The sequence below is a fragment of the Erinaceus europaeus genome, chromosome 15, assembly GCF_950295315.1.
Source record: "Erinaceus europaeus chromosome 15, mEriEur2.1, whole genome shotgun sequence".
Taxonomy (NCBI): Eukaryota; Metazoa; Chordata; class Mammalia; order Eulipotyphla; family Erinaceidae; genus Erinaceus; species Erinaceus europaeus.
In genome coordinates this window covers 28,888,028-28,915,253 of record NC_080176.1, presented here as the reverse complement: position 1 = coordinate 28,915,253, position 27,226 = coordinate 28,888,028, and the positions used below count along the sequence as shown (strand labels likewise).

The following is a 27,226-nucleotide window of genomic DNA, read 5'->3' as shown; positions in this document are numbered from 1 at the left end:
TGCAGACCTGCTTCACGGCTTGTGAAGTGACCCCACTGCAGGTAAGGAGCTGTGGGCTCAAACCGGGATCCTTACACTGGTCCTTGCGCTTTGCTCTGTGCACGCTTAGCCCTCTGCGCCACTACCCAGCCCCTTAGTATTATTACTCCACCAGAGTTTGGGACCAGCAAGATAGCTCACCCAGACAGTGAGCTGCTCTGCCATTGCTCACCCCAAGTTCAAGCCTGGTCCGCTTTACACTGAAGAAAGCTCAGTCCTGGGGTGGCTTTCTCCCAGGGGGTCTCCTGGCCTCTTTCTTTGAACCCACGCAGCTGAGTAACAAGTGCAATGTATCCCCAGGTCCCAGGAAAGGGAAGTCTCTGCCAGGTGGGGGCTGGGCAGGACAAATGCCCCAGCAGGGTCAGAGCAAAAGAGGCGACACTTTCTTAGTTTGGTTTTTTTTTTTCTCTTTTTTCTTTTACTTATTCAAAAAAGGCCATGACGGCAGGAATATAGTGTAAAAATCATTGGAAAAACTAAAAGGCATCGATACATATCCGAATATACACTTTGTACATAAATTACAGTTCCTGGGGTCTTGCTGAGTGAGGTCCGTCAGCGGGGGCAGGGTGGGCGAGGCTAGTAGTTCAGGGGTCCGGGCAGCTGCACGTTCAGGCCAGTGTAGTCCACCATGTACATGGGCCACTGCTGGGGGGACAGGGGACAGAGGGCACAGTTAGGATGTGCCTGCTGGAGGGTGCATAGCCTATTCTTTAATTATTCTTATTATTATTCCAGGGTTATTGCTGGGGCTCGGTGCCTGCACTACAAATCCACTGCTTCTGTGGCCTTTTTTTCTTTTCATTTTTTTGGATAGGACAGAGAGAAATTGAGAGAGTAGGGGAAGACAGAGGGAGAGAGAGAGGGAGAGAGAAAGACACCTGCAGACCTGCTTCACTGCTTGTGAAGTGACCCCCCTGAAGGTGGGGAGTTGAGGGCTTGAACCAGGATCCTTGCACTTAACCTGGTGTGCCACTGCCTGGCCCTCCTTGATTTTTCTTTTTGAGGCGGAGGGAGAGGGAGAGGGAGAGGGAGGGAGGGAGGGAGGGAGAGAGGGAGAGAGAGAGAGAACAGCACCAAAGCTTCCTTCAATGCTATGGGGCCAGGCCCAAACCTGGGTCCTGTACACGGCAGACCAGTGTACAATCCAGGTGAGCTACTTTGTAGGCCCATGACCACACAGTGCACCGATGGTCAGACCCTTCTGGAACTTTCTGACCTGTTTTCCACCTGTGTCTCCAGGGCTAATCTTGTGTCCCAGATACACGAGGCTGCATAAACTGAAGAGTCTGCCTTGCTGCTCTGTGACAGGGAGGGGCCAAGCACCGAGGTGAGGAGACAGGGGGTCCTGGACTTCTAGGCTCCCCAGGAAGGCGTCCAAAGCAACAGGGTCAAGGGATAAAGAACTCCCAGGGGTGACCCACAGTGGGTCTAATGAATAAAGCATTAGACTCTTAACACATGAGGTCCTGAGTTCCATCCCCAGCATCACATGCCAGACTGATGCTCTAGTTCTCTTCTCTCTCTCCCTTTTTAAATTTTTATATTTATATATTTACTGGATAGAGATAGCCAGAAATTGAGAGGGAGGGGAAAGCTAGAGAGGGAAAGAGACAGAGAGACACCTACAACCCTGCTTCACCACTTACAAAGCTTTCCCCCTGTAGGTGGGGACCAGGGACTCGAATCTGGGGCCTTGCACATTGTAACAAGTGTGCTCAACCAGATGCACCACCACCGGGTCCCTGGTTCTCTTTACTTTCTATCTCTCTCTCTAATTTTCTATCTCATACATGAATGAACTCCTAAAAAAAAATTAAGTTCATTGCTTTATTTATCCAGTTTTCTATCCTATCCTATCCTATCCTATCCTATCCTATCCTATCCTATCCTATCCTATCCTACCCTACCCTACCCTACCCTACCCTACCCTACCCTACCCTACCCTACCCTACCCTACCCATTGAAATAGACAAGAACACTGCTCAATTCTAGCTGGTGGTGATGATGCTGGGGATTGAACTTGGGACCCCTGAGCCTCAGGCATGAAAGTCTTTTGCAGAATCATTATGCTATTTCCCCAGCCCTACTTATTCATTTTTTTCTTTTCTGTTCTTTTTACTCGATATAGCAGAGAGAACTGGGGGGGTGGTGAGAAAGAGAGATAAGAGAGATACCTGTAGCACTGCCTTACCTCTCATGAAGCTTCTTCCCTACAGGTGGGGACCAGAGACTTATAACTGGGTCCTTGCACATGGTAACATGCACAGTCAAACCAAGTGTGCTACCACCTGGCCCCAGTACATGAATTCTTAAAAAAATAAATCATTATAAAGATAGTCTAAGGGCTGGGAGATAGTTCACCCAGAGCACTTATGTTGCCATCTGTAAGGACCAGGCTTCCAGCTCTCAGTCATCATATGGGGGTATCCTGCATGGCACAGGAAGGCCCCATGAATGCTGGGGCAATGTGACACTGTTTTTCCTCTCTCTTTCTCTCTCTCTCTCTCTGTCTCTATTTGAAATGAGAAGAAAAAGAAAGACCAGCAGTGAAGCAGGTCTGCAGGCATTTCTATCTCTCTTCCCTCTCAATTTCTCTCTGTCCTATCAAATAAACAAATAAATATAAGAAAGAAAGGAAAGAAGGAAGGAAGGGAAATAAACCCCAGGAGCTGGGAGTTAAGCTGGTCGAGCTTTACCATGCATGAGGATCCGGGTTTGAGCCCCGGGCCACCACATAGGTGCACCTGCATGGGGGAAGCTTCATAATCAGTGCAGCGGTGCTGTGGGGTTCTCCCCTCTCTCCATCTTTGTCTCTCCCTTTCTATCTTAAAGAGAAAAAGAAAAGGAATATAGAGCAGTCTAAAACCACTCATATATGAGGTTCCATCCCTGCAAAAGAAAAATAAGTCACAAAGTCATTTTCTTCCTGTTTAGAGTTTCAGGATTTCAAAAAAAAAAAAACACCATTTTAGGGGGGGAAACCCACCCATCTAGCTTTCTTTCTATCCTTTTCCCCTCCCTTCCTTCTTACTTTTCTTTCTTTCTTCCCTCCACTAGGTTTATTTATTGTCTACACAAAGAATCCATTGCTTCTGGCATTTGTTTCTCCTCTCCCTCTCCTTTTCCCTCTCTCTCTTCTTTCCTCTCCTTTGATAGGACAGAGAGAAATTGAGAGAGGGAGATAACAGAGAAACACCTGTAAACCTGCTTCTCCACTTGTGAAGCTTCCCTTCTGCAGGTGGGGACCAAGAACTTGAGCCTGGGTGCTTACACACAGTAACCGTGTGCTCAGCCGGGGGCCACCATTTGGCCCCCGAGGAAAAATTTTTACAAAGAGTTGTTGAGTCATTCATGAGAGAGAGGAGGAGAAAGAGAACCAGAGCATCAGCCTGGCACACGTGATGCTGGGGATGGAGCTCAGGACCTCATGCTAGAGAGTCCAACGCTTTATTCATTGCACCCGCTCCGGGCTGTTCATTAGTGTGTCTGATCCAGGTTCCAGCCCAGCCTGGCCCCCACCACACTGAAGGAAGCTTTCCTGAGCTCCCCCATCTGCTGAGCACCTCAGGGAGGCCCAGAGCTACAAGCCTCTGATCCCCGCTTTCCGCCCACACACTATGGGGGGGGGAGCTCACACCAGGAGAGAGGAGCCACTTGGAGCTCTGGAAGTGGAGTGACTCCCCCCGCCCTTGGGGATAATGAGGGAGTGGGAGGCTGGGTCCCAGTGGGTGTGACTTTACCACGAGGGAGAGCTGGTTGGTGGAGGCCACAGACTCTGGGTTGGAGGATGAGGATGAGGAAGATGAGGACGAGGAGGACACAGAGTTCCCTTCCGACACCCGCTTCCTCTTGCGCTTGGGGACGCTGCTGTCTTTGGCTGGAGGGAGGAGTGCATGCTGTGACCCAGGGGCTCTGTGCCCCAACACTGTACTCAGTCCCCATCCCCAAGATTCCCAGAGACCCCAGGACCTTAAGCCACAGGTGTCATGTGATACTTCAATGGGAACAAGATTCTGAAGAGCTGCTTAGGGTGTGTGCGTGTGTGCGTGTGTGCGAGTGTGTGCGCATGTGTGTGGCGCGTGTTCCTAGGGGGCTGGGAGGTTGCTCAGTGGTTAGAACACATGACTAACTGTGCATGGCAGCACCATGGACAGCAACCAGGGAGCCTCATGGATGGTGGAGCAGGGCTGTGGGGTCTCTCCTCTCCTAGCACCATGGACAACATCAAGTGAAAGAACTCCATGGGTGGTGGAGTAAGGTTATGTTGTGTTTCCTATTTCTTTCTTTCTTGCTAAGGAGATAGAAGGAAAAATTTGGACTAGGAGGAGCTGGGTGGTGGCTCATTCAGTAGAGCACATACATTACCATGTGCGAAGACTTTACAAGCAGCGGAACAGAGCTGCAGGTGTCTAGCTCCCTCTGTTTCTCCCCCTTTTCAATTAAAAATAAAAATAAAATAGCCATCAAAAATGATGGAGCGGGGGCCAGGCATCTGTGCAGCAGGTTAAGCACACATGGAGCAAAGCACAGGGACTGGTGTAAAGATCCTGGTTCCAGGCCCCGGCTCCCCACCTGCAGGGGGGTTGCTTCACAGGCGGTGAAGCAGGTCTGCAGGTGTCTCTCTTTTTCTCCTCCCCCCCCCCCCCCCCCGTCTTCCCCTTCTCTCTCGATTTCTCTCTGTCCTATCCAATGACAACAATAATAATAACAATAAACAACAAAGGCAACAAAAGGGGAAAAACAGCCTCCAGGAGCAGTGGATTTTTAGTGCAGGCACCGAGTCCCAGCAATAACCCTGGAGGTAAAAAAAATGATGGAGCCAGGCCAGCACTGGGGTCCCAGCAATCACCTTGGTCGTAAAACAAACAAGCAGTGCCCCCAAGCCAAAAAAACAAGCAAAACTGGGTCAGGGAGGCCACTCAGCCATCTCGTGTATGGCTCTTGACCGGCTGCTGCTCTAAAAACAGAACAAGACCAGATAGGTGTCAACATGGTGAGACCACTGGACATAAAGACATGAGGTCTCCAGGTCCATCCAGGCATCACAGAAGCAGAGTGCTGCTCCAGCTTTCACTCTCACTCTCATAGCCACAAACATAAATGAATCTTTTGCCAGCAGGGTTATCACTGGGGCTTGGTGCCAGCACTATGAATCCACTGTTCCTGGCAGCCATTTTTTCCCATTTTATTGGGTAGGACAGAGAGAAATTGAGAGAGGAGTGGGAGATAAGAGAGGGAGAGAGAGAAAAACAGACACCTGCAGGGGGCTGGGAGGCAGCGCAGTGGCCTAAGCACAAGGATCAGTGTAAGGTTGGAGCCCCTGGCTCCCCACAAGTGGGGGTCACTTCACAAGGGGTGAGGCAGGACTGCAGGTGTCTTTCTCTCCCCCCTCTTCCTTTTCTCCCTGTCTATCCAACAACAACAGCAATAACAACAACAATAATAACAAACAACAAGGGCAACAAAAGGGAAAAAAATAGCCCCCCAGGATAGTGGATTAGTAGTGCAGGCACTGAGCCCCAGCGATAACCCTGGAGGCAAAAACAAACAAACAAACAAAAAAAACATGCAGACCTGTTTCACTGTTTGTGAAGTGTACCCTCTGCAGGTGAGGAGGCTGATCTTGAACCCAGATCTTTGTATGGATCCTTGCATTTAGTACTGTTTGTGCTTAGCCTGGTGCACCACCATCCCCCACCCATGTAAATGAATCTTCAAAAAAAAGGGGGGGCAAAGGTAGGTTGTAGCATAATGATTTTACAAAAAGATTCGTGGCTGAGGCTCCAAAGATCCAGATTCAATCCCCTGCACCACTATCAGCCAGATCTGAGCAGGACTCTGGTTAAAAAAAAAAAAAAGTGGTTCGGGAGGTGGTGCAGTGGATAAAGCACTGGACCCTCAAGTGTGAGGTCCTGAGTTCAGTCCCCAGCAGCACATGTACCAGAGTGATGTCTGGTTATTTCTCTCACTCTCCTCCTCTTTATCATGAAGAAATAAATAAAATATTTTTTAAAAAATTAAAAATATTGTGGCCGAGTGGATAAAGTGTTGGAGTCTTAAATATAAGTCTTGAGTTTGAGTCCCAGCATCACATGTACCAGAGTGGTACTCTGGTTCTCTTTCTCTCTCCTCTCACTTGTTAATTAACAAATCTGCCTTTTTAACTTTTCTTTAATTTAATTAATTTATTTATTTTTCACCTCCAGGGTTATTGCTTGGGCTCAGTGCTTGAACTACAAATCCACTGGTCCTGGAGGCTATTTTTTCCCTTTTGTTGCCCTTGTTGTTTATCACTGTTGTAGTTATTGTGGTGAAGACAAGGTGACAACAATAATATAAGAAAGAGCGAGAGCAAGAGAGAGAGAGACACTACAGCACCACTCTAGCATCCATGGAGCTTCCTTTTGATGCCATGACTTTGCTCTGTGTGGTGCTGGGGATTGAGCCTGGGACTTTGGAGCCTCAGACCTGAGAGACTCTTTGCATCACCATTATGCTATCTACCCCCATCCATAATCTTAACAAAAAAATTGTAGATTTACTTTGATTTAGTAATGAAAGATAGAGAAGCAGAGCAACACTGGCACACTTGCTGCCAGGGATCGAACTCAAGACCTCACATTGAGAACCCAAGGTTTTATCCACTACACCACCCTTAGAGGGCCACTGGGGTTCCTGTGCCACCCGGCCCAGAGCTGTCTGCCCACAGACTTCCCCCACCCCACAGAGCAGAAAGGGGAGGGGTCCTGTTCAGCCTCCAACTCACCTGGCACCTTGGAGTCACTGCAGATTTCTGCAAAAGGCCTGCGAGAGAGAGAAGACAGACACCTGCAGACCTACTCCACTGCTTGTGAAGCAACGCCCCCTGCAGGGGGGAGCCGGGGGATCAAACGGGGATCCTTAAGCTGGTCCTTGCACTTTGCGCCATGTGTGCTTAACCTGCTGTGCTACTGCCCGGCCCCTATTTTTATTTATTTTTATTTTTGAATAGAGACAGAGAAATTGAGAGGGGAAGAGGATACAGGGAGAGAGGAACAAAGACACCTGCATCCCTGCTTTACCGCTTCTGAAGGTGGGGGGCAGGGTCTTGAACCCAGGTCCTCCCACACTATAATCTGTATGCTCAGCCAGGTGCTTCACCTCCTGGCCCTTGGTCCTGTATGTAATTTATATGATGCGTGTGTGTGTGTGTGTGTGTGTGTGTGTGTGTGTGTGTGTGATTTCACTGGTCCAGAGCTGCTTTTTCATTCAGAGAGTGACAGAGAGAAACAGAGACAGAGATAAGGAGATAAGAGATAGAGAGACTCTCATGAGGTTCTAGGGTTTGAAGGTGGGCCCACAGCACAGCTAGGCAGGCGCCCTCCCCTGTGAGGTATCGCCCTGCCCACAACTCCGCCCCTTCCAGATGGGAGCGCTAGGCTCCCGCCCCCTCCACGGGCCGCGCCCACAGCCAGGACTCACTGGAGCTGGTTGATAATGACCATGCGCACGTGCTCCCGGGCCTTAAGGATCTTCTCCAGCCGGTGGATGTCATAGGTGTTGGGATTCCGGAAGGGGATGTCATCGGGTAGGCCTGTCACCTCCACGGCGTTGGGGCTATCCCGGATCAGCTTGTAGGGAACCAGCACGGGGCGGTTCAGGCCCAGGGCCTCACCTGGGGGGTGGGGGGCAGGTGACCCAGCAGAGCCATTCAGGACCCGGGCTTGGGGGGGGGAAGGGGTGTATTCTGTATTCTCCCTTTCTCTCTCTCCCCCTTCCCAGAGTTCTTCTCAGATCTGACTTCTGCTGGTGCTGGGGATTGAACCTGGGACCTTGCATCCTCAAATATGTAAATCTTTTTTGCATGTCAGTTCCCCAGCCCTCTTTTCATTTATGTATTTTTTTCTCACATGTGAAGTCAGGTTTATGTCTTATTACTTTTTAAAAATTATTTATTTATTTATTATTGGATAGCGATAGAGAGAAATTGAGAGAGGAGTGATCTGGGAGTGGCACAGTGAATAAAAGCACTGGACTCTCGACCATGAGAAATTGAGAGGGGAGGAGGTGATAGAGAGGGAGAGAGACGGAGACACCTGCAGGCCTGCTTCACCACTGCTTTCCCCCTGCAGGTGGGGGACAAGAGGCTTGAACCCAGGTCCTTGCGCACTTTAATGTGAGCGCTTAACCAAGTGTGCCACTGCATGACCCAATTTTTTTTTCTTTGCCTCTAGGATTATTGCTGGGTCTCAGTGCTGGCACTACAAACCCACTGCTCCTGGTGGTCTTCCCCCCCCATTTTATTGGATAGGACAGAGAGAAATTGAGAGGGGGAGGGAGATAGAAAGAGAAGCAGACACCAGCAGACTTGCTTCATTGCTTATGAAGTGACCCCCCCCCCCCCACCCCGCAGTTGAGCAGCTGGGGGCTCAAACTGGGATCCTTGCCCAGGTCCTTGTGCTTCATAAGTGCGCTTAACTTGGTGAGTCATTGCCCAGCCCCTGCCTTTTAAATTTTTGAAAATACTTTTTTATTTTTATTTATTTGATAGACACAGGCAGAAATTGACAGGGGAGGGGGAGGTAAAGACAGACACCTGCAGACCTGCTTCACTGCTCATGAAGCTTCTCCCTGACCAGTGGGGACCAGGGCTGGAACCCCGGGTCCCTGTGCATGGTAACTAACGTGTGTGCTCTACCAAGTGCATCCCCACCGGCCCATATTCTTCCTGTCCTGTCTTGGGTGCTGCACAGTGGGCCTGCAGCTCATCTGCTCCACCATGCCTAGATCCCTCCTCACCCCAAGCTCCTCGCTGGCATGTGAGCCCCCTGATCCCACAGTCTGGGAGTAAATGGGCAGACAGGCACCCAAGGACCAGAATTTGGCTGTCATCGTGTGATTACGGCCAAGGGGTCTGTCTAGCTCCTCAGACATGGACAAGCAGCACAGGGAGACGGCCACCAGAGTCTCAGGCAGGGTCTCTGTGATCCCCCCCTTCACCGCCTGCCCCCGGGCACTGACCGTATTTCTCGTTGAAGAGCTCCTTAACCTGCTCCCGCAGAATCACCTTCTCCCCCAGCCTGTTGGCATCGTCTTCGTCTGTAAGAAGCAGGACGGGCAGGTGAGGATGGCAGGGACGTGAACCCTCAACTGCTGGCATGGTGTTCTCAGGTCCTGTCATTTCTGGCCTCAGTTGTCTAATTCATCTGTCCATCTACCCATCCAATCATCTCTCTCTTTTTTAAAAAATGAATTTTTTTTTGACTCCATGGTTATTGCTGAGGCTCGGTGCCTACACTATGAATCCACTGCTCCTGGATGCCATTTTTTCCCATTTTGTTGCTGCCCTTGTTGTTATTGCTGTTGTTGGATAGGACAGAGAAATGGAGAGAGTAGAGGAAGACAGAGAGGGGGAGAGAAAGATAGACACCTGCAGACCTGCTTCACTGCCTGTGAAGTGACTCCCCTGCAGGTGGGGAGCTGGGGGCTCGAACCGGAATCTTTACGCCAGTCCTTACGCTTCGTGCCACATGCGCTTAACCCGCTGCACTACCGCCCAACTCCCTATTATTTATTTTTTTATTAGTGAGAAAGATAGGAGGAGAGAGGGAGAAAGAAACAGTCTGGCACATGTGCTGCCAGGGATTGAACTCAGGTCCTCATGCTTGAGAGTCCAGTGCTTCATCCATCAATCTCCCCATCTATCCATATCCATCCATCCATCCACTAACTCCCATCTACCTGCTGTGTGTCCATCCCACCAGCTTGCATTCATCTACCCTTGCATTGGTCCTCATCTATTTAAAAAAATCCTAAAACTTTTAATTTTATTTTTAATATTTTATTTATTTATTCATGAGAAAGATAGGTGGAGAGAGAAAGAACCAGACATCACTCTGGTACATGTCCTGCTGGGGATTGAACTCGGAACCTCATGCTTGAGAGTCCAGTGCTTTTTTTTTTTTTTGATATTTATTTCCTTTTTGTTGCCCTTTTTTAATTGTTGTTGTAGTTATTGTTGTTGATGTCGTCATTGTTGGATAGGACAGAGAGAAATTGAGAGAGGTGGGGAAGACACAGGGGGGAGAGAAAGAGAGATACCTGCAGACCTGCTTCACTGTCTGTGAAGCGGCTCCCTTGCAGGTGGGGAGCCAGGGGCTCGAACCAGGATCCTTACGTCGCCGGTTCTTGCGCTTTGTACCATATGCGCTTAACCCGCTGTGCTACTGCCCGACTCCCAAGAGTCCAGTACTTTATCCTCTGCGCCACCTCCCAGACCACATATTTTATTTTATGTATTTACATATGGCCACCCAGAGCGCAACGGGTGACAGGTTGTATGCCCACCCCATGGTGGTATGTCCCCACCTCTCCAATCTGCCCTGCCAAGCTAAATGCAGACAGACAGATGGTGTGGGAAGGAGTCTGGAGCCTTCAGAGAATGTGGGTCCTTACTTGGTCTGAGGCTGAGCCCTTGAGAGCAGGGGAGCTTGGGGGTCCCTGGAAGGCAGGTCAGGGCTGGGATGGAGGGGGTGGAGGTGGAAGCAGACAGCCAACATAAAGTCATGGCCTGGTGTCTGGGAGGGGTTCAAGGGGGAATTGAAAACAAGCAACATCGGAGCTGGGGTATCAGGGACAGAGCCTGGCCACTTCTGCTGCTCTGCACCCCAAGTCTGAAGACCTGTCCTGTGATGTGTATGGGGGGCTGCCTGAGCTCCCCTGAAGCTGGCTCTCTGAAAACACTCAGACTGTTCTGTTTGGCAGCATCCAGAAGGGCTCAGTGGGAAAGAGAGAGAGAGGGAGAGAGAGAAAGAAAAAGAAAGGATAAAGGATGCCCCTCCCCTGCACAGAGCTTCCTCCAATGCTGTGTGCCAAACCTGGGCTGTGAGGTGAATCATCTTGCTAACTGGACCGGAAGGACTTAACTATTTTGTAAAAGATTTATTTATTGGACAGAGATAGCCATAAATCAAGATGGAAGGGGAGATAAAGAGGGAAGGAGACAGAAAGAGACCTGCAGACCAGCTTCACCACTCTGGAAGCTTCCTCCCTGCAGGTGGGTACTGGGAGCTTGAACCTGTGTCCTGGCATATTCTAACATGTGTGCTCAACCAGGTGCATCACCACCTGGCCCCCAGACATGGGCTTATTTTTTATTCTCCCAGACTCCTGCTCAGCTTTGGCTGATGGCAGTGCAGGGAAATGAACCTGGGATTTAGGAGCCTCATGCATCACCATTACACTGTCTCCTTGTCCCCCCCCCCCTTTTGCCTCCAGAGTTATTGCTGGGGCCTGGTGCCTGCATTAAGAATTCACTGCTGCTGGAGGCCCCTGCAGGTGGGGAAACTGGGGGCTCAAACCGGGATCCTTGAGCTGATACTTGCGCCTCGTACTGTGTGACTATGGGAACTTAACCTGATATGTTACTGCACAACCCGTCTTTTTTTTTTTTTTTTTTTTTTAACCAGAGCACTGCTCAGCTTTGCCTTATGGTGGTGCAGCTGACTGAACCAGGGACTTCAGAGTTCCAGGCATGACAGTTATGCAAAGTAAAAGTAACCATTATGCTATCTACTCCTGCTCCTTTTTTTTTTTTAAATAAGATTTATCATTGTCAGCACGAGAGAAAAGCAGAGCATAAATCTGGTGCATGTGATGCTGGGGATTGAATCTTACTGCACAACTGAGAGTCCAGCACTATCCACTGAAGCATCTCTTGTCTGGCTGCTCTTTGAAGACTTCCTTTTTCAGTTTTTTTTTTATTTATATTCCTTCTTGTTATCCTTGTTGTACTGGGTTCCTTACGCCAGTTCTTGCGCTTTGCGGTACCTGCGCTTAACCCTCTGCACTACTGCTCGACTCCCTTTTTCAATTTTTTATTGCCTCTAAGGTTCAATCCCCCACACCACCATAAGCCAGAGCTGAGTAGTGCTCTGGTTAAAAAAATAATAAATAAAATTTTTATTGCCACCAATGTTAAGACTGGGGTTCAGTGCTTGCACAATGAATCCACTGCTCCTGGAGGCCGTTTTATTCTTTTTTTTTTCCTTTTCTTTTTACTTGACAGGACAAAGAGAAATTGAGAAGGGAGGGGGACACAGAATGGGAAAGAGGAGAGGAGAGACACCCACAGCCCTGCTTCACTGCTTGTGAAGCTCCCCATTATAGGTGGCAAGTGGGAACTTGAACTCAGGTCCTTGCGCCTGGGGACGCTTGTGCTCAACCAGGTGCGCCATTGCCCAGGCCCTGCATGCATACTGTTGGCGCCTCCACCCCCCTGCTCAGTCTGCTTGTTATTCTCTCCGCTTGCCTCTGGTCTGTTCTCAGGGAGCTGGAGGATTAACTGAACTCTGCCCAAGGGAAACAAAGCCGCTGAGCTTATTAAACCACCACCCTGCTCAGCACCTGATCTTAACCCAGCTTGGCTCATGTTACAGTGTTTGCCTGTTCCCCAGACAAAGTGGAAAAGCCCAACAGTATTGGCCTTTCCCCAATGAGGGGGGCTGTGGCTTGTGCTGCTTTGCCATGTGGGCAACCCAGGTTCAAGCCTGGCCCCCACTGCATTGAAGGAAGCTGTGGTCTCTCTCTCTCCCTCTCCCTCTCTTGGTTTGAAAAATTATCCCGGAGTGAGGATGCCTTGGTGATGACAAAAAAAAAAAAAAAAAGGCCTTGGATTCTCAAGTATGAGGTCCTCCTGGGTTCCATCCCCAGCATCGCATGTACCAGAGTGATGTCTGGTTCTCTTTCCCTCTCTCATCAACAAATTACAATAGGCTGGGGAGACAGCATAATGGTTATGCAAACGACTTTCCTGCCTGAGGTGTTCCAGGTTCAACCACCATCATCTCCATTAGCCAGAGATGAGCAGGGCTCTGGTGTAAAAATAAATAAAGAAGGGGGCTTGGGAATTGGGCAATAGTGCCGCTGGTTAAGTGCAGGTGGCGCGAAGCGCAAGGACCAGCATAAGGATCCCAGTTCGAGCCTCTGGCTCCCCACCTGCAGGGGAGTTGATTCACAGGTGGTGAAGCAGGTCTGCAGGTGTCTGTCTTTCTCTCCCCGTCTTCTCCTCTCTCCATTTCTCTCTGTCCTAGCCAACAACAATGGTATCAATAACAACAACAATAATAACTACAACAATATAACAAGGGCAACAAAAGGGAATGAATATAAAAGAGAAAGAGAAGGAGGCTGGGCAGTAGCGCATCAGGTTAAGCGCACAAAGTACTAAGTGCAAGGACCTGTGTAAGGATTTGGGTTCGAGGCCCTGGTTCCCCACCTGTGGAGGGGAACACCTCACAAATGATGAAGCGGTGTGCAGGTGTCTCTCTTTCCCTCTCCTCTCAATTTCTTTCAGTCTTCCCCAATAAGTTGGAAAAAATGGCCACCAGGAGCAGTAGATTCATAGTGCAGGCACCGAGCCCCAGTGATAGCCTGCCGTTTGGGTGCCAGATGCCAGGCTAGCTTTGCGGGCGGGAGAGAGATGACCAGGGACTCATGGCTGAGCTGGGAATGCAGTTCAGTCTTTATTGATGAGCAGGAATGCAGTGCAATCAATCTAATCTCTCTTCATTAGAAAATTCTGTCCTTTATATCTCCTGAGGCGGAAGTGTCAGATCGGAAGAAGAAGAAATACATAGGGGTGGGGAGAAGGAAAAAGCACGTGTATCAAGCTTGCATCTAACCAGTGGGGATTAAACCAATGCCCTGTAGGCAGGGTGGGTCTCAGGTAAAGCAGTGATTATGTAAATAGACCACAGCATTAAGCATTGCACCAGAAGGGGTCTTAGAAGCAGACCAACAATAGCCCTGGAGGGAAAAACTATGACCTAGACATCCTCCTCACCTACTTCCAATTTCATTTTCCTCAGTCACTCTAAGTGTAACCCTCTCAGATAAAGTAAGGACTACAAAAGCTGGATAAGGCTAGAGACTGGCACACTTAAATGATGGCTCTTTTTTTTTTTTTTTTGAAGTATTTATTTTTTAAATATTTATTTATTCCCTTTTGTTGCCTTTGCTTTATTGTTGGTTATTATTATTGTTGTTATTGATGTCGTCATTGTTGGATAGGACAGAGAGAAATGGAGAGAGGAGGGCAAGACAGAGAGGGGGACAGAAACATAGACACCTGCAGACCTGCTTCACCACCTGTAAGGTGACTCCCCTGCAGGTGGGGAGCCAGGGGCTCGAACTGGGATCCTTACGCCGGTCCTTGCGCTTCACAATGATGGCTCTTTTGGTCATTACCAGGTCAACCCATCTTCTGGGGTCCTAGTCAGGGAATCCTGGGATTCCCACACAGATATGATGGACCTAGACCCCTAACAGATCCCTCTCTCCACTGTCGCTGGTCATCTCCATCAGGAACAGCATCATGGACCCTCTTGTGGGTCCCTAAAGGACCTTGCCCTCAATGTGGAACAATAATGATAGAAACTGCCCCACTCTCCGAAGGGAGGCTGGGTCAACATATTCTGCCACTAAAGGAAGAGGGGTCCTGAATGAGTGCAGCCTAGAATGTTCCTAGCTATGATCACAGAATGCAAACTCAGACCTACAGCGATTACTCAGACCTAATGCAGAGATTACACAGGGTCCTGTGTTGAATGTGACTAGACATGGGCCCGAGATCAGATCAATAGGTATACAGTTAATAATATTTATATGCCTTTCCCATATTTTGGAACTACTCTCATCCCTGATCCAGCTTTCTAGTTCTATTTCCAATTATGACACCGTCTCCCCAGACAATACCTTAGGCCCACCTGCATGTTAGCTGTCGGGCTCAAGCAAAAATTAATAAAGTCATGGGCCCCTTAGAATATACCTATAATACTGTCCTATCCAACAACGACTGACGACATCACAACAAGTGCAACAAAAGTGAATAAGTAAATAAATATTTAAAAAAAAAACTCTTAAAAAAAAGACTATACCTATAATAGACCTACTAGCTTTTTCCTAAATGGAGACCCCAAATCTCATCTGCTATATTCTTACCTTTAGGTTCCTGATTATTAAACAGTTTGTTCTGCTTTCTATTTTAATGCCTTTCAGCCACCAAGTTGTAGATGCTACCATGATGCCAACCTGACTTCCCTGAGCAGAGGACCTCACCAATGTGCCCTGGAGCCTCACCTCCCCAGTGCTCTGCCCCACTAGGGAAAGATAGAAAAGGCTAGGGGTGTGAAGCAACCTGCCAACACCCATGTCCAGCGGAGAGGAAATTACAGAAGCCAGACCTTCCTTCCACCTTCTGCACCCCATAATGACCCTGGGTCCATACTCCCAGAGCGATAAAGGAAAACTTCCAATGGAGGGGGTGGGATACGGAGCTCTGGTGGTGGAAATAGTGTGGAATTGTACTCCTCTTATCCTACAGTCTTGCTGGTCATTATTAAATCAATAAAAAAGAAAGGGGGTGGGGTGGTAGCACAGTGGGTTAATCGCAAGTGGCATGAAGCACAAGGATCGGCGTAAGGATCCCGGTTCGAGCCCCCGGCTCCCCACCTGCAGGGGAGTCGCTTCACAGGCAGTGAAGCAGGTCTGCAGGTGTCTGTCTTTCTCTCCCCCTCTCTGTCTTCTCTCTCCATTTCTCTCTGTCCTAGCCAACAATTGCGTCAGTAACAACAACAATAACTACAACAATAATAAAAAAGGGAAAAAGGGAAAATAAATATAGAAAAGATATAATGCGGATTCGACTTCCGGAGGCGGAGCTACGAGCAGCAGATCGCTTTCTCTCCTCTCCTCTCCTCTCCCGGATCAACTAGGAATACCAAAGGAGACCACCCGGACCGAAACAAGACAGGACTAGAATGACCACAGAAACCCAGTAAATCACCCGTGAGTACAAACACGCGTGGCTGGTGACAGAGAGGAGAGAGGGGCCTAAGGAGAGATTAAGTGACTGCTAACAGTTCGACAGTCTGTCAGTGGAGACACCACCTCCAGTCTGCTCCACCAACAAGGGGACAGCTGAAGGGAGGAAAGGACTCCCCAGAGACTCACCAAGTACAACTCTGAGTCTCCATTGCTACTACCCTCAGAATCTGGAGCAGCAACAGGGAGGGACACCAGGGCACAGAGATCTAACCGGGAAACTCAGGAGAAGACCTATACCTCGGTGGCATAGCTGAAGGGCTGTGAAAGTCTCTTTGCATAACCACTGGATTATCTCTGCCACACCCTGCTTTATCTCTTAGTCAGGAGTCATTGATTAAGCCAAGAAGCCTATTGATAGTTTAAAAGCCCTCAGGCTACCATAGCCTACAGGGGAAAAAAAAAAGGCTTTTACACCACTGAACTCCAACTCAGGGATTGAAAAAACTGTTAACTTATATAAAATGGTTAAAACAACAAGAAAAAATAATGGAGACTCGAACCAGGACAAGAGTCCAGCTAAAAGTCCTCCAGAGGGCGAAGCACAAAACAACGAGTTCAACATCCAAACATTAGCTAAGGAAATAATAACAGGAGTGAGTAAAGAATTTGAAAAAATTGTAATCAGAACTGCAGGAACAACAAATGAGAATATGGAAGAAAATTCTAATTATCTCATGGTTATTAGAGAGCTGAAAGCTGAAATCGCTGAGCTAAGAAGGCAACTAGCTGAACAAGCTAAAACAGTATCAGAGCAGGGCAACAAAATAGATGAACTCCAGAAAGCAGTAGAGGGCAGAGAGAATAGAATCAATGAGGCTGAAGACAGAATTAGCAAGATTGAGGATGAATTAGAGACAACTAAAGAAGAAGTAAGAGATCTCAAAAAGAGATTAAGAGATGCTGAAAACAACAACAGAGTCCTATGGGATGACTTCAAAAGAAACAATATACACATTATTGGCTTACCAGAGGAAGAAAGAGAAGGGGAGGAAGAAAGCGTTCTCCAGGCCATAATAGCTGAAAATTTCTCTAGTCTAGACAACACCAAAGACATAAAGATTCAAGAAGCCCAGAGGGTCCCAAACAGAATTAACCCAGACCTAAAGACACCAAGACATGTCATACTTAGATTGGAAAGGAATAAGGATAAAGAAAGGATCCTCAAGGCTGCAAGAGAAAAACAAAGAGTCACCTACAAAGGAAAACCCATAAGATTAGCAGCAGACTTCTCCATACAAACACTACAGGCCAGAAGAGAATGGCAAGATATCTATCGAGTGCTCAATGAGAAAGGCTTTCAGCCAAGAATACTATATCCTGCTAGATTGTCATTCAGACTAGATGGAAGCATCAAAACCTTCTCAGACAAGCAACAGTTGAAGGAAGCAACCATCACCAAGCCTGCCTTGAAAGAAGTTCTGAAAGGTTTCCTATAAACAACCAGACCACCACAAATAGAACATATATCAAAACACTCTAAAACTCTACAAGAATGGCGTTAAAATATCTTCAATCTTTGATATCAATAAATGTGAATGGCCTGAATTCACCTAGTAAAAGACACAGAGTAGGAAGATGGATCAGAAAACACAACCCAACAATATGTTGTCTACAGGAAACTCACCTAACGCAACAAGACAAACACAGACTTAAAGTGAAAGGATGGAAAACTATCATACAAGCCAATGGCCCACAAAAAAGGGCAGGAACAGCTATTCTCATATCTGACATGATAGACTTTAAAATACATAAGATTAAAAAAGATAGGAATGGACACTACTTAATGCTCAGAGGATCAGTCAATCAAGAGGACTTAACAATTATTAATATCTATGCACCCAATGAGAAGCCATCTAAATACATCAAACTTCTACTGAAAGAGCTACAGCAATATATTAACAGTAACACAATCATAGTAGGGGACTTCAACACCCCACTATCTCAACTTGACAGATCATCCAGAAAGAAAATCAGTAAAGACATAAGGGAGCTAAATGAAGAGATAGATAAACTAGAACTATTGGACATTTTCAGAGTCATTCATCCCAAGAAACTGGAATACACATTTTACTCAAATCCACATGGATCATTCTCAAGGATAGACCATATGTTAGGCCACAAAGACAGCATCAGCCAATTCAAGAGCACTGAAATCATCCCAAGCATCTTCTCAGACCACAGTGGAATTAAACTAACACTTAACAATCAACAAAAGATTAGTAACAGTGCCAAAATGTGGAAGCTAAACAGTACACTTCTTAACAACTTCTGGGTCAAAGAGGAAATCAAGGAAGAAATCAAAATGTTTCGAGAGTTCAATGAAAATGAAGACACAAGCTATCAAAATATTTGGGACACAGCTAAAGCAGTCCTAAGAGGGAAGTTCATAGCTATACAAGCACACATTAGGAAACAAGAAAAGACACAAATAAACAGCCTGATTGCACATCTTAAAGACCTAGAAGAAGAACAACAAAGGAACCCTAAAGCAACCAGAAGGACAGAAATTACTAAAGTTAGGGCAGAAATAAATAACATTGAGAATAGGAAAACCATACAAAAGATCAATGAAAGTAAATGTTGGTTCTTTGAAAGAGTAAACAAAATCGACAAACCTTTAGCCAGACTCACAAAACAAAAAAGGGAGAAGACCCAAATAAATCGGATAGTAAATGAAAGAGGAGATATCACAACAGACACTGCAGAAATTCAACATATCATGCGAGGCTTCTATGAACAACTATATGCCACCAAGTTAGAGAACCTGGAAGAAATGAATGATTTCCTAGATACCTACCAACTTCCAAAACTAAGTAAAGAGGAAGTGGACAACATGAACAGGCCCATCACAGCTAATGAAATTGAAACAGTTATCAAAAATCTTCCCAAAAATAAAAGTCCTGGACCAGATGGTTTTACAAATGAATTCTACAAAACTTTCAAAGAAGAACTAATACCTCTACTTTTAAAAGTCTTCCAGAAGATTGAAGACACTGGAATACTCCCTGCCAGCTTCTATGAAGCCAACATCACCCTGATACCAAAAGCAGACAGGGACACAACCAAAAAAGAAAACTACAGACCAATATCTCTGATGAACATAGATGCGAAAATATTGAACAAAATTCTAGCCAACCGGATACAGCAGTATATCAAAAAGATTGTTCATCATGACCAAGTGGGGTTTATCCCAGGCATGCAAGGTTGGTTTAATATACGTAAATCAATCAATGTGATCCACCACATCAACAAAAGCAAGACCAAAAACCACATGGTCATATCAATAGATGCAGAGAAAGCCTTTGACAAAATACAACATCCCTTTATGATCAAAACACTACAAAAAATAGGAATAGATGGAAAATTCCTGAAGATAGTGGAGTCTATATATAGCAAACCTACAGCCAACATCATACTCAATGGTGAAAAACTGGAAGCATTTCCCCTCAGATCAGGTACTAGACAGGGCTGCCCACTATCACCATTACTATTCAACATAGTGTTGGAAGTTCTTGCCATAGCAATCAGGCAGGAGCAAGGAATTAAAGGAATACAGATTGGAAGAGAAGAAGTCAAACTCTCCTTATTTGCAGATGACATGATAGTATACATGGAAAAACCTAAGGAATCTAGCAAGAAGCTTTTGGAAATCATCAGGCAATACAGTAATGTGTCAGGCTATAAAATTAACATTCAAAAGTCAGTGGCATTCCTCTATGCAAACACTAAGTTAGAAGAAATTGAAATCCAGAAATCAGTTCCTTTTTCTATAGCAACAAAAACAATAAAATATCTAGGAATAAACCTAACCAAAGAAGTGAAAGACTTGTATACTGAAAATTATGAGTCACTACTCAAAGAAATTGAAAAAGACACAAAGAAGTGGAAAGATATTCCATGCTCATGGGTTGGAAGAATTAACATCATCAAAATGAATATATTACCCAGAGCCATCTACAAATTTAATGCTATCCCCATCAAGATACCAAGCACATTTTTTAGGAGAATAGATCAAATGCTACAAATGTTTATCTGGAACCAGAAAAGACCTAGAATTGCCAAAACAATCTTGAGAAAAAAGAACAGAACCGGAGGCATCACACTGCCAGATCTCAAACTGTATTATAGGGCCATTGTCATCAAAACTGCTTGGTACTGGAACATGAACAGACACACTGACCAGTGGAATAGAATTGAGAGCCCAGAAATGAGGCCCCACACCTATGGACATCTAATCTTTGACAAAGGGGCCCAGACTATTACATGGGGAAAGCAGAGTCTCTTCAACAAATGGTGTTGGAAACAATGGGTTGAAACATGCAGAAGAATGAAGCTGAATCACTGTATTTCACCAAATACAAAAGTAAATTCCAAGTGGATCAAGGACTTGGATGTTAGACCAGAAACTATCAGATACTTAGAGGAAAATATTGGAAGAACTTTTTTCTGCATAAATTTTAAAGACATTTTCAATGAAACGAATCCAATTACAAGGAAGACTAAGGCAAGTATAAACCTATGGGACTACATCAAGTTAAAAAGCTTCTTCACAGCAAAAGAAACCACTACCCAAATCAAGAGACCCCTCACAGAATGGGAGAAGATCTTTACATGCCATACATCAGATAAGAGTTTAATAACCAACATATATAAGGAGCTTACCAGACTCAACAACAAGACAACAAATAACCCCATCCAAAAATGGGGGGAGGAATTGGACAGAATATTCACCACAGAAGACATCCAAAAGGCCGAGAAACACATGAAAAAATGCTCCAAGTCTCTGATTGTCAGAGAAATGCAAATCAAGACAACAATGAGATATCACTTCACTCCTGTGAGAATGTCACACATCAGAAAAGGTAACAGCAGCAAATGCTGGAGAGGATGTGGGGTCAAAGGAACCCTCCTGCACTGCTGGTGGGAATGTCAATTGGTCCAACCTCTGTGGAGAACAGTCTGGAGAACTCTCAGAAGGCTAGAAATGGACCTACCCTATGACCCTGCAATTCCCCTCCTGGGGATATATCCTAAGGAACCCAACACATCCATCCAAAAAGATCTGTGTACACATATGTTCTTGGCAGCACAATTTGTAATAGCCAAAACCTGGAAGCAACCCAGGTGTCCAACAACAGATGAGTGGCTGACCAAGTTGTGGTATATATACACAATGGAATACTACTCAGCTGTAAAAAATGGTGACTTCACCGTTTTCAGCCGATCTTGGATGGACCTTGAAAAAATCATGTTGAGTGAAATAAGTCAGAAACAGAAGGATGAATATGGGATGATCTTACTCTCAGGCCGAAGTTGAAAAACAAGATTAGAAAAAAAAAAACACAAGTCGAACCTGAAATGGAATTGGAGTATTACACCAAAGCAAAAGACTCTGGGGTGGGTGGGTGGGTGGGGAGAATACAGGTCCATGAAAAATGATGAATTAAATAGTGGGGGTTGTAAAAAAAAAAAAAAAAAAAAAAAAAGATATAATGCAAAAGAATAAAAAATATTATAATCAAGCACAACAACAACTACAGACTGTAATAAATAGTGAATCAGCTGAGCAGCCTAGAGAGAGAGCTCACTGGGTAGGACATGTTCCTTCTGACATAAATGTAGCCCAGATGTAGTTCAAAACCTGGGCACCACCCTACGGGACTAGAGGAAGCTCTGGTGTGGTGGTGGCCTCTCTCCCTCTGGGAATGAAAGAGCCATCTGCGAGCAGCATCCTGTTAGGGGTGACCTTCTGTCCTGAGATATCCACCCTCCCCACCCTCCTCCCTGCCCAGATGACTTGGCCAAAAAGGCAGGACCCCCCCCCCCCCCCGCCCCCAGGTAAGACTCTAGGTCTTGAGCCGAGTCATTTGCGGTGACCTCACCTGTCAGGTTTTAAATGCCAACACCACGTTCAGGAGGCCTGAAATCACACCTCCAGCCTGGGCTGTCCCCTCCCGCCACCACCACCCCCTGGCTCCCCACTTGTGTTCCTGGGGCCCTGACCCATGACATCACACATCACACACAACAGCTCCAGCTCCTGCCCAGAACCACCTTGCACACCTGCTCAGTCACCAGGAATCCAGTCCTTGTGCTTTGCGCCATGTGAGCTTAACCCGCTATGCTACCGCCCTGTTTTTTTCCTTTTTGTTGCCCTTGTTTTACTGTTGTGGTTATTACTGATGTAGTTATTGTTGGAATGGACAGAGAGAAATGGAGAGAGGAGGGGAAGACAGAGAGGGGGAGAGAAAGAGACACCTGCAGACTCGCTTCACTGCCTGTGAAGTGACTCCCCTGCAGGTGGGGAGCCTGGGATCCTTAGGCCAGTCCTTGCACTTTGTACCACCTGCGCTTAACCCATTGTGCTACTGCCCGACCTCTGTTCCAGATTTTTTTTTTATTACCAGAGAACTGTTCAGCTCTGGCTTATGGTGGTGTGGGGGCTTGAACCTCAGACTTTGGAGCCTCAGGCATGAGAGTCTGTTTGCATAACCATTATGCTATCTACCTCCGCCCTCTAGAATATTCTTTTTTAAAAAATTTAATATTTATTTATTCCCTTTTGTTGCCCTTGTTGTTTTATTGTTGTAGTTATTATTGTTGTTGATGTCATTGCTGTTGGATAGGACAGAAAGAAATGGAGAGAGGAGGGGAAGACAAAAGGGGGAGAAAAAGAGACACCTGCAGAGAGAGAGAGACAGAGAGAGATCGCACACGTCAGTGCAGGCGATTCTCTGCTCAGCCAGCTCCCTAGTGGATAAGAAATCATTTATTGGGAGTCGGGCTGTAGCGCAGCGGGTTAAGCGCAGGTGGCGCAAAGCACAAGGACCGGCATAAGGATCCCGGTTCGAACCCCGGCTCCCCACCTGCAGGGGAGTCGCTTCACAGGTGATGAAGCAGGTCTGCAGGTGTCTATCTTTCTCTCCTCCTCTCTGTCTTCCCCATCTCTCTCCATTTCTCTCTGTCCTATCCAACAACAACAATAATAACTACAACAATAAAACAAGGGCAACAAAAGGGAATAAATAAAAAAAAATAAAATAAAAATTAAAAAAAATCATTTATTAAAACAGAGTGAGGGACTGGGCAGTGGGGCACCCAGTAGAGCAAACATACATAACCATGTGCAAGGACCCAGGTTCAAGCCCCGCTCCCCACCTGCAGGAGGGAAGCTTCACATGGGGTGGAGCAGGTCTGCGGGTCTGTCTTTTTCTCTCCCTCTCTATCTCCATCTCCACTCTCAATTCCTCATTGTCCTATTAAATAAAATATAAAGAAAAAAAAAAGGTCATCAGGAGTGGTGGATTCAGAGTGCTGGCACTGAGCCTAGCAATAACCCTGGCAGCAATAAAAATAATAATAAAGGGTCATAATAATGGTTATATAAAGAGATTCTCATGTCTGAGGCTACAAAAGTCCCAGCTGATCAGTGCTCTAATAAAAATAAAAAGTGACCTGGTAGGGGGCTCAGTGGTTAGAGCACTGGACTCAAGCATGAGGTTATGGGTTTGATCCCTGGCATCACATGTGCCAAAGTGATGCTCTGGTTCTCTCTCTCATAAATAAAAATAAAACCAAAAAAACTAGGGTCTGGGTTTTTTGCACTAGCTTAAGCGCACATAGTATTAAGTGCAAGGACATGTGCGAGGATCCAAGTTTGAGCCCCTGCTCCCCACCTTCAGGGAAGCATGTCTTCAGGTTTCTATCTTTCTCCCTCTCTCTCTCCTCCTCCTCTCAATTTCCTTCTGTCCTGTCCAATAAAATGGAAAAAATGGCTGCCAGGAGCAGTGGGTTTGTAGTGGCAGCACCAACTCCCAGTGATAACCCCAGAGTGAGGAAAAAAAAAGCCCTGATGCTTATAGATAGCTAGTAGCTTGTTTCCCTGAGCCCCCAGGCCTTGAACTCCTCCCACCCACATCTGGGCACCTCAGTGGACATGGGGCCTTCTTTTTTTAAAAATGTATTTATTTCCTTTTGTTGCCTTTGTTTTATTGCTGTAGTTATTGATGTTATTATTGTTGGATAGGACAGAGAGAAATGGAGAGAGAAGGGGAAGACAGAGAGGGAGAGAGAAAGACAGGCACCTGCAGACCTATTTCACCACCTGTGAAGTGACGCCCCTGCAGGTGGGGGAGCCAGGGGCTCGAACTGGGAACCTTATGCCAGTCCTTGCGCTTTGCGCTGCCTGCGCTTCTTCTTCTAGCGTTTGCCGCTGCCTGCGCTTAACCCTCTGCACTACCGCCCGACTCCCAGGGGCCTTCTTTTTAAGAAGTTGGGGAGAAGGAACCCCTGCACACATCTTTATACACAGAAGGCAGTGATCAGTGACTCCCCCCATTCCTGTCTCAAAGGGGGGGGTCGGGACCTTTAGTTCTGTGCTTGGAGGGGGGTCACTGACCCCCCCCCTGTGGTGAAACTCATTTCAGCTCAAATAAAGGCCTGTGCTCATCCTGCCAGGCTGGGTGGTACCAGGCCAAGAATTCCGGAATGTCACAGAAGAGTCTGAAGGTCCCAGCCCCCTTCTGTGGCTTGCTCTCTCCCCCCACCTGCTGGGGAACCTTGGGGTCCTCTCCTCCACATGTAGGGGCGGGCAGGAGTGGGGACAGAGGAGTCAGGACCAGGCAGCTACTCCCTGCCCAGCCTGGAGGGGATAATGGAGGCACCGGGCCAAGTCTGCCCAAGGAGACGCCCAGCCCCGCCCAGAGATGCCCAGCCCTCCTGGGCAGGCAGAAATCATTACTGAGGCCTAATTAACAGAGAAAAAGCAGAGATAATGAAGTGGGGAAACATGTGGCTGGAAAGAGGTATCTTTAGAAGCGTGAGAAAGACAGGTTTTATTCTGAGCTCTGGGGCAGGGAGAGTGAGAAAGGGGGAGGAGGGCAGGAGAAGGGGGCTGGGACTTGAGGATGGAGGGGGCCTTGGGTTCACAGGAGGGAGGGGGACAGGGAAGGGGGTTCTGCTTCCTGGGATGGGGAGGAAGCAGAGACTTGGAGGTGAAATCACAATGAATTTATCCAGGGTCACAGAACTTCTTCTTTTTAAATTTTTGTAATTATCTTTATTTATTTTTTAAAATACTGTATTTATTAATGAGAAAGATAGGAAAGAGAGAAAGAACTAGACATCATTCTGACCTCATGCTGGAGAGTCCAATGCTTTATCCACTGTGCCACCGCCCGGAACACAATTATCTTTTTTTCCTTTAAAATATGTATTTATTCCCTTTTGTTGCCTTGTTTTATTGTTGTAGTTATTATTGTTGCTGTTATTGATGTCATCATTGTTGGGTAGGACAGAGAGAAATGGAGAGAGGAGGGGAAGACAGAGAGGGGGAGAGAAAGATAGACACCTACAGACCTGCTTTACTGCCTGTGAAGTGACTCCCCTGCAGGTGGGGAGCCAGGGGCTCGAACTGGGATCCTTACACTGGTCCTTGTACTTGGCGCCACCTGCGCTTAACCCGCTGCACTACTGCCCAACTCCCCACAATTATCTTTATTTATTGGATAGAGACAGTCAGAAATCAACAGGGAAGTGGGTGATAGAGGGAGAGAGACACCTGTAGCCCTGCTTCCCCACTCACAAAGCTTTCCCCCTGCAGGTGGGGACCAGACGCTCGAACCTAGGCCCTTGTGCATTGTAACATGTGTTCTTCACTAGGTGCGCCACCACCTGGCCCCATTTATTATTATTATTATTTAAAAAATTTTTTTGCCTCCAGGGTTATTGCTGGGGCTCGGTGCCTGCACCACCAATCCACTGATCCTGGAGGCTATTTTTTCTCCTTTTGTTGCCCTTGTTGTTTTTATTGTTGTTGTGGTTATTATTATTATTGGTGTCGTTGTTGGAGAGGACAGAGAGAAATGGAGAGAGCAGGGGAAGACACAGCGGGGGAGAGAAAGATAAGACACCTGCAGACCTGCTTCACCACTTGTGAAGTGAGCCCCCTGCAGATGGGGAGCCGGGGGCTTGAACTGGGATCCTTACGCCGGTCCTTGCGCTTTGCGCCAGGTGTGCTTAACGCATTGCACTATCGCCCAACCCCCATTATTATTTAAAAAGTTAAAATTATCTTTATTTATTGGATAGAGACATCCAGAAATAGAGAGGGAGAGAGACAGATAGACACCTGCAGCGCTGCTTCACCACTTGCAAAGCTTTCCCTCTGCCTATTTTTTTTTTTTTAACCAGAGCCCTGCTCAGCTCCGGCTGATGGTACTGGGGACTGACTCTGGAATTTAGTCTCACACATGAGTTTTACTTTTTTGTTTTGTTTTAGCAGAACCACTATACTATCTCGCTGGCCTCATCTTTTCTTTTATCCTTTTAAAATTGGAAGTGGATTTTAGTAAGTACTTTATTTCCTTGATCCTGTTGAGTTTGCCCTCAAAGACAGCTCTCTCCTCCCGGATTTGCAAATGGCTGGCTGACTCAGCTCTTCTGGCCAATCCTACCTGCCAGCACCTTCCCCTCAAGGTGACACCCACACCCAGACCCTTTCAGCCAGTGCCAGGACCACACCCAAGGCCCCCACACGCAGGCACCACCACAACCCTTCTGGAACCATCCAGCTGCCTTCCCCCTTCCCTCCTCATGCCCGCACACCCTCCATCCTCCCCATTCCACTGCTCCACTTTTGGTCTGGGCTCCTCCCCTGTGGGTGGCAGCACGGTCACCATGGCAACCAGCAGCCCCTGTGCCCAGAGCCTTTCATCTCCTGGAAGAAGCCTCCCACAGCCATGGTGTGTGTGTGTGTGTGTGTGTGTGTGTGTGTGTGTGTGTATGTGTGTGTGTGATGAAGTTCCAGCTTCTAGGTCAACCCCCTTCCACACACCCACATGCCCTGGGCACAGTGGCACTGCAGTGGCCTCACTGTGCCCTGCTGGAGAACGGGCACGGCCTGGTGGACCACACCAGCTTGGACTCAGTCATCTGCCACTCCTTCTTCTGGGGGCAGATGGAAGGCCCCAGGAAGGCACTGGGGACTCAGGGAATCTGGCCCCTGTCCCACTTCCTGGGCACCAAGCTTAGAGCAGACAGGTCTCAAACCCATCTCCCTCCAGAGTATAAGCCTTTTTGTTTCTTGGTCATCTCTGGGACTTCACTGCTATAGACAAACTTGCTTAGAGAAAGAGAGGTTAAGAGAGACAACATCAGTGAAGCATCCTTCAATGTGCTGGGGGCCAGGCTCGAACCCGGGACACACACAAGCAAAGCAGCACACTGTCTGGGTGAGCTATTTTGCCAGCCCTAAAAAAACAAATGCCCTTGGGGGTTGGGGGGTAGCACAGCGGATTGAGCGCACATGGTGCAAAGCACA

At 47.1% G+C, this 27,226-nt stretch overlaps 1 protein-coding gene across 12 annotated transcripts in view; it reads right to left on the bottom strand.

Moving 5' to 3' along the window:
* Window positions 1-435: 435 nt before the first annotated feature.
* GTF2IRD1 (GTF2I repeat domain containing 1) overlaps window positions 436-27,226 on the bottom strand; it is a 79,385-nt gene continuing 52,594 nt past the window's right edge. For 3 of the 12 annotated variants that reach the window (XM_060173498.1, XM_060173504.1, XM_060173505.1), the window contains 6 exons: window positions 9,043-9,120; window positions 7,504-7,696; window positions 6,809-6,846; window positions 3,783-3,919; window positions 2,739-2,867; window positions 436-687 (listed from right to left, as the gene is read on the bottom strand). In XM_060173498.1, coding sequence (XP_060029481.1) covers window positions 619-687; window positions 2,739-2,867; window positions 3,783-3,919; window positions 6,809-6,846; window positions 7,504-7,696; window positions 9,043-9,120 — 644 coding nt within the window. In that variant the 3' untranslated portion in view covers window positions 436-618. The remainder of the gene's footprint in view (window positions 688-2,738; window positions 2,868-3,782; window positions 3,920-6,808; window positions 6,847-7,503; window positions 7,697-9,042; window positions 9,121-27,226) is intronic. The other 9 variants (XM_060173502.1, XM_060173507.1, XM_060173503.1 and 6 more) reach the window with 9 other exon arrangements.